Source organism: Microcaecilia unicolor, chromosome 1, assembly GCF_901765095.1.
Source record: "Microcaecilia unicolor chromosome 1, aMicUni1.1, whole genome shotgun sequence".
In the NCBI taxonomy this organism is placed as follows: domain Eukaryota; kingdom Metazoa; phylum Chordata; class Amphibia; order Gymnophiona; family Siphonopidae; genus Microcaecilia; species Microcaecilia unicolor.
The window spans coordinates 437,698,495-437,717,986 of NC_044031.1; the positions used below are offsets into that span (position 1 = coordinate 437,698,495).

General features: G+C 40.2%; 1 protein-coding gene across 1 annotated transcript in view; it reads left to right on the plus strand.

Annotated features, from left to right (window-relative positions):
• The window catches only part of CDH7 (cadherin 7), a 335,699-nt gene that overhangs the window by 299,805 nt on the left and 16,402 nt on the right, over positions 1-19,492 (plus strand). Inside the window, exon 10 of the mRNA XM_030212588.1 lies at positions 2,127-2,378. Coding sequence (XP_030068448.1) covers positions 2,127-2,378 — 252 coding nt within the window. The remainder of the gene's footprint in view (positions 1-2,126; positions 2,379-19,492) is intronic.

Sequence of the window (19,492 nt, forward strand, 5' to 3'; positions counted from 1 at the left end):
CCGGCCATCTCAAACCCAGACATCTGTGACATTTGGCCGGCCCCAACCATATTATCAAAATGAAAGATGGACGCCCAACTCATTCGAAAATACGGCCGGCCCCGTCCCTTCGCGGTGCCATCCTCGGAGATGGGCGCCCTTAGAGATGGGCGTCCCCATTCAAAAATGCCCCTCTAAGCCTCCCATCAAAACCCACACGATCACCAAGAATTCCCTTAGCTCAACCTCCCAGTCATCAAGCCACCCTCAGCTCAACACCCAACCCTCCTTACACTCATTGCATCCCCTCAGTGGCGTTCCTAAGGGGGCTGGCACCCGGGGTGGATCGCCGATGCGCCCCACCCCCCGGGTGCAGCGCCCCCCCCCCCCCCGATGCAGCGCGGACCCCCCCCCGGCGGGGACTGCACCCACCGCCCCCCCCCCTAGGAACGCCACTGCATCCCCTTTGGCACTTACCTAAGTGTACACTTGATTGTTCCTGCTCCATTCACTAGACTATCACCCTTATTTAGCAGATTTAACCCTAGAAGTAGTACCACAAAAGAAGCAGCAAAGATTAAATCTAACATTTTGAGCTCAGCTGGCAGTCAACATTCTCATTAAACAGCTCAAGCTGTGCCACAGTCCTCTGCTGTTATTCCTGCTGATGGGAGGAAGTACTTTGAAGTTGTGCCTTCAATCATGAGGGACAAGCAGGTACTACCAGAAGGGATTTATCTGTCAAAAGGGGTAGGGGTAGAGTTAGGTACTGAGCATAAGAGAAGCTTGATGATTGGAGCAACTGAATGGGGAGAGGGGTGCTTGTTCATTGGAGGGATTGGACAAGAGGTTTGAACATAGATCAGGAATAGGGTGCGTGCTGCTAATGTTTTTTTTTCTGGTGGGGGGAAGGGGTGAAATTAGAGCAGCAGCCAAGACTGAATCAATGCATATGCACTATCTGCCAATGTATTTACAACAAGCCAATGTGGGTAAGAGTGTGCCCTATGAACTAACTGCAAGGCATTTATTGACCAGGCCACAGCCAGCACAAATCCTTTGCATTTACCACGCCTTGATCATTGCCAAAACTTACTACACTATAGTAAGCATGCCCTTAAATGAAGCTGTTCATCTAATTTCAGGGACATGTTTATTTGAAAACATTACTCTGGTATAATTTAATCTGCACTGATTGCCGATAAAATTGTTTTGCTCAGATTAAGTTGTAGTGTTTGATTTTTAAGAAATTAAGGTTAGTGGGTCTGCCAGGTCTCTCTGTTTTACAGAAATATGACCCTTATTATGAGCCGAGTGTAATATTCAAGAACAATTGGTTCTGTCACCTGTATGGATTGACTGGAATTTTTTTTGACACATTCTGTAGCTGGAATGCTGTTATGGAATGATTTACCAGTAGCTGTTTGGACCCAAGATGATTTGTGATTATTCAGAAAAAAATACTTAAAACATAGGGGCCAATAATCAGAGTGATTTAAGTATGCTGGAGAGGCTCTAGCCCGCTTAAATCACCTGTCCCCATCTAGCTGCTGATATTCAGCAGAACTAAACCATGCAGTGCCACTGAATATTGCCTCTGACCAGTCCCCAAAAAAGTGGGCTGGTCAGGGGTATTTCAGGGGGTGTGTTGGGGAGGAGCTGGGGCTTATGCGGGTGCTGGCGATATTCAGCTGATGCACGTATAAGCTAAGGTGGGTGAATTTAGGACAGCTCAGAGGGGTCTTCTTTGGGGGATCAGACCAAGTTGAAGAGGCCTTCTTGAGGGGGATTGTATCAGTTGGGAGATGGACGGACAGGTTTTGACTAGGTACGGGGATCAGACCAGGAGATGTAAGCTACCATGGTAGCAGGTCTATGTTTGACTGGCACTATGTTATATGTTACATGCTGTGCCAGACAGCACTGGAGCACCCACATAGTAAATGCATGCCCTGTGTGATAGATGCAGGCAAACGTTTTGTACTTGCCATGTACCTAGTTCACAAAAAGTGAAAAAAAAATTCTACATTTTAGTAAAAGGGTGCCTAAGCTACTTTAGAGTCTTTAAAGCAGGGGTTCTTAATCCAGTCCTGTTGTTCTGAAATGTTTTATACAGACATCTTACTTGAGTCCATTTTTCTTTATAGATAACACGGCATCAATACTAACCAGAAGAAATGGGTTTCGGCGACAGGAACAGTCTGTCTTCTACTTGCCAATTCTCATTGTGGACAGTGGTTCTCCTTCACTTAGCAGCACCAATACCTTGACTGTTCGAGTGTGTGATTGTGATGCAAATGGTATAGCTCAAACATGCAATGCAGAGGCATATATTTTACCTGCGGGACTTAGCACCGGAGCCCTTATAGCGATATTGGCATGTATTCTGACATTGCTTGGTAAGTTTTAAGGTTAAGGTTTATTAACTTATATTCTGCCTATACCTAAATATTAACTACTTTGATTGCTTTGACTAACTCTGGGCTTCTTTTATAAGGCCACACTAGCGATTCCCATGTGGCAAGTGAGAGGAAGCTCATTCAATTTCTATGGGCTTCCACTCATTTGCCATGCCGGGAATCATTAGTGTGGAGTTTCTTTTTGGGCAGACTGGATGGACCGTTCAGGTCTTTATCTGCCGTCATTTACTATGTTACTATGTAAAAGAGGCCCTTTATTTGTGAAAAGTATCTTAATATTTTACCGAGAGCAGAAGCTCATATTTCTAAGTTGCATTAGGTCTGTGAGACATAATCAGCATCAATGACAGAAAGTTATTGCTGTCATTGCAGTTCAAAGCCACAAGAAGGACATTTGATACTGTGAATTGCTGATAGTTTGTGTCAGCGGTACCTTGGGTTTAAACATTCTAGTCCTACTGAGTGTTGAATCCCAGTGTACCACTGACATAAAAACCATTATGTAATTTGTTACTGTGCACTTTTAAATCCAGTTTAGTATTTAATGCTTAAGTAGAGACCTTAGTCTTGATAGGGCACAAATAAATTGATTTTGCAATATTTCTTAGCAGTATTTTAAAATGAACACACTGAGCAATTACTGTTTTTTTTTTAAATTTTATTTATAAGTTTCAAATTTTACAAATCAAGAGAGGCTCTTGTATAGCACAGCCTATAGGGAAATAATCAATAACCATAGGAAACTAACAAAATGAAAAACAAAGAAAAGAACGGCTCTGGAACTCTATACTGCCCTGAAAAGCCAAAATGCAGTAACTGTTGAGAATGCAAATATGAGAAGAGTAAAACAAAAAAATGATGTCTTTGAATAAATCCCCATGATGTAATTCTAGACCAAAACTACTATAGTACTGTGTTCTAGCTTAACCTATCTCCCATTTATCAAGAGATAACTGTGTTTTGGACTTTTCCTACAAGCTTGAAAATGCATCCAAATGTTAAATGGTTTTCATATTAAGAAATACACAGTAACTAGAGGACATCTGGTGAGTTAGCTTAGTTTTGACAAAAATTTGAGTTATTGTGTTCTGGCTTTTCAGGGCAATATATAGGACAAATTCAGTATAAATGATGGAGAGATTATCAATAAAGGAATTTGATACACTTATAACACAATATATCAATACAAAGGAAAAGATGCTGTCTTTTTATTATTTTTTTCTTTTTATTTGAGAAATTTATATCCCATAGTCCATCTGTCCATGGGAGAGGCATTGATAAAAGATCTGTCAAAGGCAAAGATGAACATTTTGAACGAAAAATACCATCTAAAATTTCTCTAGCTGAGTGTGTAGGGGTGGTTATCTATTGGACAAGAGAGATATCATGTATAAAAGCTAAGGAGTCTGATACAAAAAGGAGCAGAGTATCTTCTAGATGGAGATTAAAATCCCCTTATATTAAGCAGAAGAATTAGATTGTAAGCTCTGTCGAGCAGGGACTGTCTCTTCATGTTCAATTGTACAGCGCTGCGTACATCTAGTAGCACTATAGAAATTATAAGTAGTAGTAGTAATTTGTAATATGCTATACTAAAGTTGCTTGTAAATAGTAACACTATTAAAAGTGGCAAGAGGAGGAGGATAAAAGATCAACTGTGTTGGCATAGGTAATGTCCACTTCATCACCTCACTTTCCTGATTGATTAACAAAGAGCTGTTCAAAGTTAGGAAAGATGGGCTGCAATAGATATGTAGTATCAGCATTTTTTTAAAATTACATTTGTACCCCGCGCTTTCCCACTCATGGCAGGCTCAATGCGGCTTACATATTGTATACAGGTACTTATTTGTACCTGGGGCAATGGAGAGTTAAGTGACTTGCCCAGAGTCACAAGGAGCTTGCCTGTACCTGAAGTGGGAATCGAACTCAGTTCCTCAAGACCAAAGTCCACCACCCTAACCACTAGGGTGGTGGACTTTGTGATCCAAGTCTGAGTAATGCATAATATAAACTTGTTATGAGTCTTCATGGGATCCTTAATCAAATGATGTTTGGAATTCAGTGATCTAACATTAAGAAGACTTACATGGAGCTTACAGGCAAAAATGACAGGTAGAGGCATAGATGCAGAACAAATTGGCAACACATTTAGGACTCATACCTGGGTATGGTGAATGCAGTAATGATGAGAGTGGTCACTTTCTTAATTCATTGAAGTGTGAAGCCATTATCTTCTCCAAGCTTCATACCCCACCACCCCTGGCTCATCTCCTCAATTCCCACTGTCTCCCTTTCAAGGAATTGGTAGTATTATCTTTGTTTCCAAACTCATCTTTAAAACTCAGACTGACGCATTTGTCTGCCCATTGTTTTTTGCTCTTCACCGCATACACTCAGTTCATCCTTTTCTCTCCTCTCACTCTCTATACTCTCCAGTTCTTGCCATGTTCATTACCTGCATTGATTACTGCAATTCACTCTATGCTGGTATTCCCCTCCATTCTATTAAGCGCCTTCAACTCATTCAGTCCACCGCTGTTAAACTTAATCACTGTACTCACCATGTCACACCCCTCCTCCATGTTGAACACTAGTTTCTGGTATCTACAAGGATTATTTCAAAATACTCATACTAGTTTCCAAATGCCCCCCCCCCCCACACACACACATCCCCAGCTTGCGTAAATAAATTATTGATTCTTTACTCCCCCACCCACAATATTTGCTCCTCCACTGACAGTCTCCTCCATGTTCCCTCACTAGCTGCTCTTCACCTCTCACTTTCCTGTGATACTGCTTTCAACTACTTAGGCCTTAAACTTTGCAATTTCTTACCTTCCTCCCTTCATTCACCTCAGTCATTACAGTCCTTCGAAGCTCTTTAGAAAAACGCTTATATTTTCTGAATTCTTTGGCTCTGTTACTGTGTAGTCTACCCTTGCACACATTCTATATCCCTGACCAATGTTTCCCTCTTACCCTACCTGTCCCAACCTCCCACCTCTCCCTTTTCCCTCACCATCAGTAGTGTCCTATTATTTTATTTTATCTTTGTGTAAACTGCTTAGTCGCCTGTATAGGTAGATATCAAGATAGAAGCTGGAAAACAAAACACCATGCCAGGCCAAGAAACAATGCAACAATACAACAATTAAAAATACATAGGCAGAATAATTGATTATGCATGAGGTCATCATTCACTTCCAGGCTCTTCCTCCTTCCTAGCTTTATTTTGTGTCTTGCTGCTTATGTATTTTCTATTTCATATGTAAAGAATGAATTTTGATGCTTAAAACAAAGAGAGGGCAGTTTTCAAGCTATTTTCAGGGGCATGTAGGCTGTCTGAAAAAAATGTCCATCTTGTAAGCAGTTAAAAGGATCACCAACAGGTATGTTTACTCTTTGGGAAAATTAGGCTCAAAAGCAGGGCTTACATCAGCGGAGGCATCAAACTTAGTTTCACATTTTGAGACTTACTTGTGCTGATTTTCAGGGAAAAGATTTTCATAGAAAAAGCAGGTGCAAATCTCTCAGGTATTTACAGACTTTGCATATCTCTATGTGCTTTGAAAAATATCCTAATAATAGAGGAATATTAGTGATGAAACTAACACATAGAAACGTCTAACACTGTTACCTTTTTTTCACAGCACAGCAGAAATATATGGTTCCTTTCCATCAATTACTGAGACACCTTTAACCAAAAAGGCAAAACTAAGTCGAAAAAGTAACTCTATTTTTATTTTTCTCCCTTGTTTTACAGAAAGGTCTATTTATTTTTGTCATATGGACTTCCTCTTTTAATTGGAGTGCATGGATTTAATAGCAGCCAAAATTGCTCCCATTTATCAATTTTTCCAGTTTGCACATCAAATTCCTTTTCAAGAATGCAATACCATGCTTCCAGAGAAAAATACATTTCTGTATTTTCTAGCCCCTTTGTTTTAACCAGTTGAGTAGGCTCAGCTGTTATGTGTTACTTGTAATTATCCTCAGCCATAGGACTGGAACAGAATGAATGAAATGTTATTTGTTTTCTCTTTTTTAAAATTTCTATTTCTCCTTTTCCTGAATTTACTGACTGCAGTAGCTCAGAGACTCAAACTTCTTAATGCATTCTGGTATTTATTCCTTGTGTGATTATTCACAGTAGGTGAATTAATACAAGAAATGGAAATGGGTAATGGAGGCAGTAAGATATGGTACACAAACTTACCAAATTGTAGAGAAAAAAATGCTCTAGTCGCTCCTGCTTAATCACTAGGTCCTGCTAGGGATGTGGGACTCTTTGGGAGATAGAGGACTTGGAGCAGAGGGTGGAGAAGTGCTCTGGGGGATGGGGGGCTTAGATTGAGGAGTGAGGAAGTGCTCTGGGGATGGGGAGGGGGGGCTTGGACCGGGGGGTGTGGATATGTTTCAGGAGGTGGGAGCTTGGATTGGAAGTGGAGATGTGATTTGGGGGAGGGTGGGAAAAAGGCTTAGACAGCCCTCATTCTCTGTCCCAGTAGCATTGGGTCACAGCTTTAGGCTCAATGCCTCTGGGCCACTGGAATAATGCTGCTTGTGAGGTGGCTCATACACAGCATTATTTTTACTACTGGATTCAACAACCTGTGAGACTGTTATCTTGCAGATTGATGAATCCCATGGTTAATCAAGGTGTGGTAAAAGCTTGCCTTTTACCACACCTTGATAACGTGCCCTCTCTAATTTATTTAGCTAGGGGTTTAGTGATTCTGTACAGTTTGATTGTGTCTTGAATAAGGGCTGCTACCTCTCCACTCTGAATTCCAGGTCTTAATTGTTGTTGAATATTGAAACCTATTAAGCACAGTTCAAATAGTGGTACACCCCAGTTTCATTTAGTCAGGTTTCACTTATTCCTAAAATGTCTAGATGCTGTTCAGAGATGACATCATGGTTCACAGAAGATTTCTTAGCAGCTGATCAGACATTAAACAAGCCTATGGTTCCAAAGCATGGTCAAGGATCCTGGGTATGGCAGTGTGGTAAATGTTTAGGCACTGTTAGGTAGATGTTTGACCTTTTGTACTTTGTCTTCTCTTTGGTTGATGTGGATTATAGTTTTCTCTTTCACATATTTCTAGGATCCCTGAGGCCCCTGGTCTATTGGTGTCCTTAGGCAAATTTTATTAGGTGGTACTAGAGGCCTAAAAGACTCCGTAAATCAGTAACCTTTGGGTGTGGTAAAGCAGGGCTTACCAGTTAGCACTGCAGGATTAAAGACTGTAAGTCAACAAGTGTGAGAGAACGAAGACCTTTTAAGGTTAGAAACACAGAAAAATATAGACAAGAAAAGATCATATGGCTTATCCAATCTGCCCATCCATAACATCTACTCTCCCTGTCTCTCCTATGTACTTGTCCCAAGCTCTCTTATTTATTTATTTATTTATTTATAAAACACATATCCTGCTTTAACCAAAATGGGTTCCAATTATATATGCAATCAATAACAATCCTCACAAAATCATACCTCTTAAAAAGAGATCCTATCTCTTCAACAAAGCACTTATAAAACAGTGAACATTGACAAGGTATCTAAATAACTGCATGCCAGCACGTTCAGTTCACTGTAATCAAATTATTTGCATAATTATATCCTCCACAAGGAGAATTCAGATACCATTTTCATCTCCACCAGGAAGCAGTTCCACGAATTCACCACCCTTTCCAAGAAGAAGTATTTCCTCAGATTACTTCTAAGTCTGTTCCCTTTCACCTTCATCCTATGCCCCTTCGTTCCAGAGCTTCCTTTCAATTGAGAGGCTCACCTCCTGGGCATTTATGTTGCATAGGTATTTAAATGTCTGTATCATATCTTTCTTGTCCTACTTTTCTTCAAAAGTATACATATTGAAATCTTTAAGTCTGTCCCCATAAGCTTTATGACAAAGACCACTGACCATTTTAGTAGTTGCCCTCTGGACTGACTCCATCCTGTTTATCTTTTTGAAGGTGCAACCTCCAGAATTGTACACAATACTCTGTATGAGGTCTCACCAGAGTGTTATATAGGGGCATCATCACCTCCTTTTTCCTGCTGGCCATTCCTCTCCCTATGCACCCAAGCATCCTTTTAGATTCCACCATCATCTTTTCTACATGTTTGTCACCTTAAAATCATCATATACAATCACACATGAATTCTGCTCCTGTTTAATGTATAAAAGTTCTTCACCCCCTCACCTGTACTGTTCCCTTGGGTTTTTGCAACCCAAATGAATGACCCTGCATTTTGTTTTTTTGTATTAAATCTGAGCTGCCAATTTCCAGACCATTCCCCAAAGTTTGCTAAGTCTTTCCTCATGTAATCTACACCATCAGGGGTGTCTATCCTATTGCAGATTGTGGTATCATCTGCAAAGAGGCAAACCTTACCAGACAGACCTTCAGAAATATTGTTAATGAAAATGTTACAAAGAACCGGCCTGGGAGATTAAAGATTTCCAGTAATAGAGAGTCAAATGACTGTATTTATCAAATCCTTGTGAATTTCTTTTGGAAGTTTAATGCAGTGTGGGTTGAGGTATTTTAGGTTCACCAGAATTAAAATTCTAAAGATAGTTATGTAGTTAAAAAATGTTTTTACAGTGGCGTAGCAGGGGGGCTGCCACCCGGGGCGGGGCAGTTCGCCGTTGCACCCCCCCCCCCCCCCGGGTGCAGCATGATGACATCCCCCCATGGCGCATCGACACCCCCCTCCCCCCCGACCAGCTCCCGCACTCTACCTTTAACCCTAGAACGCATGACGTTAAAAATATACATATTAACGTCATGGGGGCCTTTTAGGCCCCCATGCACATAATGTAGAAAAACACACTTAAATAACTTTCACAAGTTTATTTCAAAATTGCTCAATAAAATATGAATAGTGGACAACATTTTAATTATAATTTTTCACAGAAAACACCAAAAAATCTTTTTTTTCCCAAATTTCACGCAAAGACATGAAAACACACAAAAATGCATAGAAATCTATAGCAAACTAGCTGCAGCTACATTTTTATTCTAACTTTCTTTTCTATTATATTAGTCTTCCAAACAATTCTGACATGTTATTTTTTCAGAAGAGTGTTCTTTGCAAACAGTTTCCTTACAAGTGGAACAATATCGCTCAGTTTTCCTCTCTATGTTTCTTGGACACATGAAACAACGCTTTCGTTTTCTTTCTCCTGGCTCTGGAGTAATCTGAAACTGTACGCCACACCGTTTCATTGCTTCTTTAGTTTTCTTTGGCAAGCATTTCAAGTCGCTTCGCTCTATCATGTGAGGTATTACAAGTTCATGACAAAGGTCCTTCAAGAATAAGCGTCTCCTGTCCTTCCTCTGTGCATGAAATTCAGGATGAGTTTCTGTATAAATAATGAATGAATTTAGGGCTGCTACATCAAGCATATTTGAAAATAGTACTACAGGCCATCGTTTTGTTTGCCTCTTACACGAATATTCTCCCACCATCTCATCCATTTTATCTACACCTCCTTTTGTTGCATTGTAATGCAGGATGATTTCTGGTTTCAATTTTTGGTTATTGCTGTCAACACTGCAATCGTGATGCATGGTACTGAGTAAAATTACAGATTTCTCCTTCTTTGCCTTGTAAGATACCAAAGTCGCTTTGTTATTGAATCCAAAGACACTCTCATAAAGTGCTCGCTGACGATTGTGTTTGAGTGCTGCTGGAATTTCTCGTCTGTTTTGCTTTATAGTACCAACAAGTGTAATAGCTTTTGCAAGCAGAAAATTGCCTAGTTCAACATTGGTGAAATAATTGTCCATGGTGATGTTTCTACCTGAATTGAATATTGGAACAGCAAGAGTTTTGACTATTTCAGACCCCAGATCCTTCTGTACTGGTGCACCAACCTCTTTGCCACAGTAGATTACGCCATTTATGCCATAATAATTTCCAGAATCACACATCCAGAAGATTTTTATACCGTACTTGGCTGGCTTGCTGGGCATGTATTGTATGAATTTGCAGCGTCCTCTGAACGGTACAAGTTGCTCATCTACAGTAACATTAGTACTAGGATTGTAAAGTTTTGTGCAATTTTTGATAAATATGTTCCAGATATAACTGATAGGGGCTAATTTGTCTGTTTCAAACCTCGCTGCACGAGTTCGCTTATCATCAAAGCGAATGATCCTTCTAATTTCCTCATATCTGCCCACTGACATTGTCGCCTTATAGTGTGGATCAGAAAGTGGGTCCAGAAATAATTCTCGTATTGGGACATCATACGATTTTTGACTCCCTGCCAGCAGGAAAAGTCCAATATATGCATAAAGTTCCTCTTTTGAGATATTTTTCCAGGACTTATTTTTTGCTGAAGCGATACGTCTTCCTTCTAGGTTTGAACATAATAGGACCTCTTCTGCAATATTGTCAGAAAAAATAAGTACAGAATACATCTTTAGGGGTAAAGTAACTGGGACTTCCCACAGCTCCTTGAGCCTGTCTCACAATATTGTGTATTGGAGTACGTCCGACTAATGTAGGATTACTGTCCCAAAAAACATTCGTTTTGGATGTTCTACTTATCACTTCTTGAGGATCCACTAGATTCACTTCTTCATCATCAGAAGAATCACTGGATGAGGATGTTTGATTAGCTGGTGGCAGATATTCTTCATCAGACAAAGATAGTTCACTTTCATCATCGCTTTGAAACATAATCCCTTCAATCTCTTGGTCAGTCAGACACTTGGAGGAAGACTGTGCCATTGCTGACTAGATGTTAGAAAATGAAACAGATTTCCTCTCAACAGCTTATCTTATCACAGGTCCTTCAGCAATTAGCTCACAGTGTATACTGTCCTCAGTGTTCAGAGGACCTGAGGTGATGTCATGGCCTTATCACTCCCTCCAAAAATCACATGACATCCTCACATGTTATTATCCACACCCTGGCCCCTCCACCAGCATTACTGAGTACAAATAAAGTAACTTGAGACACAAACACTTCTGAGAACATGATAAAAACAGCGGGGGCCTAAAAGGCCCCCAATTCGTACAGATGTAGTTTTCACCAAACAAGCATTGTTACACCATAATGCCTATGAAAAAAAATTATATGAACAACTGGATATTATCAACAATGACATACTTGAGTAATACCTTGAGTTTCAAAATTCTAACTAAAGTAATTTTGCAGATAATAGCAAAAATGTAAGCATGGGGGCCTAAAAGGCCCCCAATATGCGTTCTAGGGTTAAAAAGAATATCAAAATCCGAGGCACAGCGCCTCACGACTGCCCTGCACGTAAAGGAAATGTGGACCATTGGGCCTTCCCTCGCTCTGTCTGTCCCACCCTTGTGGAAATAGGAAGGTGCGTCAGTGGAGGGCGGGACAGATAGAGCGAGGGAAGGCCCGACGGTCCACATTTCTTTTACATGCAGGGCAGGCGCGAGGCGCTGCGCCTCGCCTGGGATTCCGATATTCTTTTTAAAGGTAGGGTGCGGGAGCTAATCAGGGGAGGGGTGTTGATGCGCTGAGGGGGGGGGAGCTGGCAGGGAGCACCCCCGCCGAGCTGACACCTGGGACGGACCGCCCCTCCCGCCTCCCCTTACTACGCCACTGTGTTTTTATCAACATGGAGAGTGGGCAATAATCAAAGTGCCCATGGTAGGTATACACAAGTGAAGAAACAGCCTAGTGGTTAGAACAGTAGGCTGAGTAGGTCTTATACTAAATGGTGGTAGCATTTTTAGCTCACAGCAGAAATCAGCTTGTGGTAAATGTTGAGACGTCCATTGTATTCCTATGGGCGTCTTGGTGTTTACCACCAATTGACTTCTACCATGAGCTAACGCTTCTGTGGCTTAGTGAAAGACCCCCTAAGAATCCAATAAACCAGAGTTTAAATCATACTGGTGCGTCTTGTGCCCTTGGATTAATCATTTATACCATGATTATCTGAGTTACAGGTTTTCATTATAAACCCCAAAGGGAAAGGGAAATTCCTATTCTGTCTGGAAAGGTGTGAGTTATATTATAAAAAAAAGAAGATATATATCCCAAATAGTCATTACTCAATTGAGGTTTTGTCAGAGAAAGAAAACACATACATAATTTTGAATACTCAAACCATGTAAATAGTTTTTCTTTGGCAAAGTTTTACACATCGAGGTTTAAAAAAGGTTTGGATAGCTTCCCAAAGGAAAAGTCCATAGACCATTATTAAAATAGACTTCGGGAAAATCCACTGCTTATTTCTAGAATAAGCAGCATAAAATGTATTGTACTGTTTGGGGATCTTGCCAGGTACTTAACCTGGATTGGCCACTGTGAGAAACAGGATGCTGGGCTAGATAGACCTTAAGTCTGTCCCAGTATGACAATACATATGTACTTATGAGCACAGATTTTTTTTTTGGGGGGGGGAGGAGTTATCAATGTGGGTTACTGTTAGCACTGTATTATAGTTTAAGAAATTTGATGGGGAAGTATAGCAGTGCATTACTGTAATTGTATGTTTTTGATTCATAATTATCAAGTGTGTTTTTATGGTAACCATTTAGGTTAAAGCGGGTTATAAGCTTTTTAAATAAATAAATAAATAAATAAATATACATATGTTATTTTACTATTAACCACAGTTATTAGAAACATGGTCTCATTGCTTAAAATAGAATTGTGCTAAAATATGAGTTAGTGGTAAAATAATACAACTTAACAGTAGCTCACATTGATAACAATGATAACAATTAAATCAATACTCTCCATTTAATTTCCCATTAATTATTTCAGGAGACTTCTTGGGTAAAAACTATCTCTGGGATTTTCCAGGCAATGGGCATTTTGTTTATTAACTCCTTAAGGTTTCTGATGGTACAGGCCAATTCACTTAACTAAGCTAAGCTATTTTCCCCATTGTGTCTCTTTGGAGCAAACCTTAATAAATCATCCCTCAGTGATCATTATTCAAACAAAGTGCTGTACATTTGTTTTAACCTGGACTTTGGTAGGGAAGAGGTACATTTCTTCCAACAGAAGTAAATAAACATAACAGTAATCACACTGCTAACATGTAATTACTCTTTGACATAACCATCTGGAAAGACAGTGCTAACTACCAGTGAGTTGACAACTCATTGATTTCTGCTTTCAAAATTCTACTCCAGAGTTTGATGAAGTTATACTCTGAATGGGCCTCAATGCAGTGATCAAAGAGAAGCACTTAACTCTGATTGCTGTAAAGATCAGCAGCAATTGCATATTGAGTTTCAGACACTAATTCCCTTGCTGTTTTATGTCTAACAAATATTGTAGAGGGTGAGACTATTTTGGTTTGAAGTTATCCCTCTTTTAAAACCTAATAAGCAATAAGTTCATTTCCATGCAGTTGCCAGAAGGTGTATACCTAATGACCCATCTATTAACAGATGACTTGTGAAAATGAATTATTGCTAGATCAGCCTCTTTGTTTGTGTGAATTCAACTTTCTCAGGCATAAAATATAAATTACACTAAAAAAGCATCAATATGGGGGTATGTTAAGCAATATTTTAATACAAGGTTCAGCATTAGAAATTTAACCTACAGCAAAACTCAGATTAAACCAGGAACCATTTGTGGCATTATACTACAAAAACTGAATTCTGATGTTCAACACAAAGGGAGCTATGATCAAATGGCCCAATATTCAAAGCTTCTGCCCAGATATATTGAGCCAGCCATCAATATTCTATTCAATAGCACTTAACTGCCATAACACTGTCTAAGCAGCCGAGACAGTCTGGGGGGAGTGGTCCCAGAAGTTATGTAGGAATCAGCAGTATTCAGTGTCAGTACCCACATAGTTAATTGGGCAAGTTGGACCACTCAGATAGGTGCCCTAACCTTTCCTGTTAGCTATGCGTGTATGACACTGATTATCAGCCATACTGTATAATCTCTGGCTATTGCCACTCACCTGGACATCAGTGCCAGGGTCTAATTTGACCATTGGTAGTGAGTGTTCTTAAAAAAATGCTCATCACCAGAATATTGACCAGAAAGAGTTTTATTTAGTTAGAATTGTATTTACATATTTTAAGTCATTTTTAATTATTGCCATCCTCTGTGCAGTTAAGGATACGTGTGATGTGCTCACAAACTGGGCAGGTGGCACCTTGGCATTCTCCTTTCCGTGCCACACCATGCACAACATATATAAACACATGACAAGTTATCCGAGAAAAGTGTGGAATTTATTATGGTCGCTGCATTCTACAATTTATATATGTAAATCTTAGCAAATTTCATTCATGTATACATTTTACAATAATAAGCAATCAAATATATGACTCAATTTTCTATCTAGAGCATTTGGGCAAGTGGCCTAGCCTTTTGAGTCACACAGATCCTTCTATTTCTGCCTTAGTCATGGTGTAGATTTCTGCTCCACCTGGGGCACATACCACCGACATACCTAGGTGCTAACAACAGATCTTTGATCAGGGGATTGCCATAAAAGCATCTTCCCCTTCACAACTGTTGACTGTCTTTCTTGAAACCTTCAGCATCTCCATTCCATTCAAGTCTTAGAGACCATTTTAAGTCACATAAGTGCCTATGTGCACCCAACGCGCGCCAATCCGAGATACCGCCCGGCTACCACGTAGCCTGGGCAGTAATTTAATTTTGACGCATGTTCCCTACGTTCACCAGAAAATAATTTTTATTTTCTGGTGCGCGGTGCTACCAGGCAGTAAAATGCATCTGATGCGCATAGACCATTACCACCCGGTTAACGCGTGAGACTTTAACACTAAGTCAATGGGTGGCAGTAAGGTCTCAGACCCAAAATGAACATGCATCAATTTTCATTTTGCCGCACGTCCATTTTCTGTCAAAATGTTTTTTAAAAGGCATTTTTACAGGTGCGCTGAAAAATGGATATGCATGTATTCAAAACAATGCCTACACTACCACAGGCCATTTTTCAGCCCACCTTAGTAAAAGGACCCCTGAGGTAGGCACTGCTGATAATCTGTTACTCTGGCACTGCTATCATGTGTCAACAACCAGTTGACAATTGACCTTGCTTTGGTCTAAGACATAGTGCTGTGTACTCTATCCAGCTAGGACCCACCGCCACAGACAGCAAAACCTCGTTTGTCATGGTCTCCCCACCAAACTTACTCTTAGCTGTGGCCACTTTCATCTCTGACATTTGTATGTGCACTGTAACGAAAAAAAACACATATTCATAGCCTGCGATAGGTGGCTCTCACCATGTATCTATATACATAAGAGGACTTAGCTCATAATGGGTTGAGTAAGCATATGAGACTATTCACTCTCCTTGCCTTTGCAGCCCTCCTTGGATGGTAGAGCATTGTGTGGCCCTTTGTGTACCAACATCCCAGTTTTCATTTCTGTTCCCTCCATCCTAGAATGAACTGCAGAACAGCTGGTAGAGCATCGCCAGATCCTACGCGAATCTATATAACACATGCAAGTCAGTACACCAAACTCAAATGCCCTCTGTGTGATGCAACAGTACCCCAATTCAGTGTGAGTCACAGAGGTTATGCTACTAACTGTTGGCTTTTTCGTGCCCCATACACAACTCAGTTTCAAGAATAGCCTACTTCCTCTGTCCTAACTCTTTAATCCGGTGCACCGCACATTCATTGGACCGATTCTATTTCAGATCATGATAGCCTGCCATTTGATATATGATGGAAATGTCACATACAGGGCCCAAAACTATGGGGATTCATATAATGATGTCTTTCACATAGATTTTGCCCAGCACATCCAAGCTCAAATACCATAATTAGTTCCAGATCCAGATTTTGTCCCATCATTAGGTGACCAAAACCTCAATTCTCAGAATATTATATACCTGCAGCACAATGCAAGTGATGGATGAGACTGGTATGCCAATTCATGAATGCAGAGCTGTGCTTGGAGGCCTTGCTCCTTATCTAACTGTATGAAAGTATGTACTGTGCCATTAGTGTTAAGTCCTCCCATTACATGAAAGGAAAAGAAAAATAAAACAGTATACGGGGAAGCCTTCGGAAGGGTTGTCACCTTTTTCAGGATTAATATTTCCAAAGATTTAGTCAATTTCTTGCCTAACCGTTGTTCAGTGCTCGAGCCAGCTGGAATTGGCAAATTGAATAGAAAGCCTTGGCATAGGATAATCAAGTATCTGAATAGGCAACATGATGTGCCAGCGGAGATGCAACATAAAGACAGATAAGGCAGAGTATCAGGAGCTGCAGAGAGACTCGGAGCAAACTGAAATGAAGCTATAGGTGTGAAAGGAAGCGATAGGTGAATTCAACAGTCTAGATGAATTCAGAAAGTGCATACCACTTGACAAAAGGATTTGTAGGGAGGGAATTCCATGGGACCTGCTGTTAACTCAGTGGTGCACATTGCATTCTGTGCTTGACAAAAGATGAGTCTGCTTGACATAGGATAAGTGGCCACCTCCATAAAGCACAAAATTCCTCAAGCCAGTAAAATAAAAGTTGATGCCTATATCATTAATGTTAACATACTTGAAGTTGCCATATCAAGTCCAGGGTAATTTCTAGAATATGTACCTTGTTTTCCATAGCATTGTCATAGTACTTCTTCAGGTATGTAGTGACCTCTAAGAAATATAGGAATGTAACTTAATAGAAAGCCTACAATCCTTCTAGTGAAACCTTCAGAAGTAACTCGCTATCCAACTGCATCAAAACAGCCATCTGAGGGAATCACTAAGATGGCAGCCTCTACAGATATTGCTGGACTCTGGGACCTCTGTTGAATTGGCCGTTGCTGAATTCCATACTATTCTTCAATTTACTAGTAGCTTTGTAATGCTCTAATAATCATGACAGTCAGAAAAATAACACTAGTAAAATACTATAAAGTGGGTTTTTTGCCCACCACCTATTACCTGGACTGGCTTATTACCTGGATCAGAAACTGATGGAAGCAATTGGTTGGATCCCAATGCACACATGTACGTGTTAAGTACTTCTGTGCTGGGTTTTACTAGTACTGTATCGTGCTATAGTATAGAGGTGAATAATATTAATGAAGTTGTAAAGAATGAAATTGTCATCACCCTTTGGAAGATGACAATTGTGAAATCAATGAAAACAAAAGAAGCCCAAACTGGGGAGTGATCGTCTCTCTAGCGTACAGCATATGAGAAGCATCCTTCTGCATTGTCAGCTAGCAGGAGAGAAGAGGCTCCTGATGAGGAGCACTTGTCACCATTTCTATCAGGCATCTTTGGAACATCTTTTGACGTCATTAGGGCCTTGAGTTTGTCTTCATAGAGCCGGTGCTGTCTGTAGCATGCACCCACAGGCGCTCGCCCATAGTGTGTGGCCAAGCCCTTTGTTTTTTCTTTCTTTGATATTTGTATTTTCTTTAAATGGGAAAGTGAAAAGTTAAACCGAAGATTTCTACACCTAAACTGGCGGGCCCAATGGACAGGCATGTAGTTCCTGAGATACCAACTGAACAGGTATTACTACAAATTGTGTTTCCACTAGGAGCCTCTTTGAGCTGTCATTAATGCACCCCCCTTCTCCCGTCTATATCCTGTATGAAAAGGGTATCCCAAGGGGTTACCCCTGCTCCATTTGTAAATGTGCCTACTGATAAACTTACGCTTACCTATTCAAAATTACCTACACCATTTCAGTATATTGTAGTGGGCCAGGATTTACAACCAATGAGAGCTAAACAGGATATTTCCTTGAAAGATTCATGGGACCTTATTTTTCAGATGGAGCATTTGCTCATGGCCGTAATGTCTCATAATTTCAGTTTTTCTCAAGAAGCTGCAGAAAAATTAACTAATGTGGATTCTAATATTGGATAGATGATATGTGAATTTAGAGACTCAGGTTGCTACACTACAGGCTACTTCTCTTTCATTGATTAAAGATTCTTTAAATTTGCATTTAAAATGAGAAATGATGGAGAATGCCAGTAGGAGTAGGAACCTCTGCTTTTAAATTTTTCTTGTATTTATCTGAGATTCTCGTAAGGAAATACCTTAAGGAGATCCTTAGGTTATCTATTGCTGATACAATTCAAATTGTAAATTGTTATTTGCCTGGTAAGGGAAGAGTCTCTGATCCTCAACAGCGGACTGAGCAATTAATTACAATAGAGGTAGACCTTACTGCTTTCTTGGAAGATATCCAAAACACAATTAAATCTAGATCCACCCTGTTGGTATCTTGTGGCCAAGAGAAAGACAAATGTTTGGTCTTGAAAACTCCCCCCCCCCAAAAAAAAAAAAAAAAAAAAAAAGACTTGATATATTGTAGGGCCAAGGTAAATGTTTTTCCAGATGTGGCTAGAACCACTCAACTCAAGCAGAAAGCCTTTTTGGCTTTAAAGCCTAGGGTGTTGGCAATAAGTGCTTCTTTTTTTCTGAAGTATCCCTGTAAATGTCTTCTTACATTCAAATGAACTGAATATATATCCTTGGACTCACTGCTGAAAAATGGACCTAGCTAATCCAATTTACACGTCTATGCCAGTAATTGGGAAGCAAAACCTGTGCTGGGCAGACTTCTACGGTCTACGTCCTGATCATGACTGAATAGATATGGATGGGCTTGAGTGTAAATTTCAAGGGACTTCGACATTAGCTTCAGAACTTTTAATACAATAAGAGTGCTGGTTAGACTTCTATGGTCTGTTCCCTGAGAATGGCAAGGACAAATCAAACTCTAATGTACATATAAAGTATCACATACCATGTAAAATGAGTTTATCTTGTTGGGCAGACTGGATGGGCCATACAGGTCTTTATCTTCCAGCATTTACTATATATGTTACACCAGCGCAGGCCATTTTTCGGTGCACTTTAGTAAAGGACCCCTGAAAGCTTTTCTAATCAGCAAATTCCTAATCAGCTATTGAAATCCCTGTTACCCTGGCTTGTTTATCACTGTTAATGTCGGGAATAGACTATATTTTGCGTATGTTTATCACAACCATGAATTAATAGTCTCTGCTAGATGGAAAAGCTCTGATGGAATTAGCAACTGCCGATCTCCTCTACAAGGCCCTCAATCTGTGCAATGAGCATGTGGTGGTCTC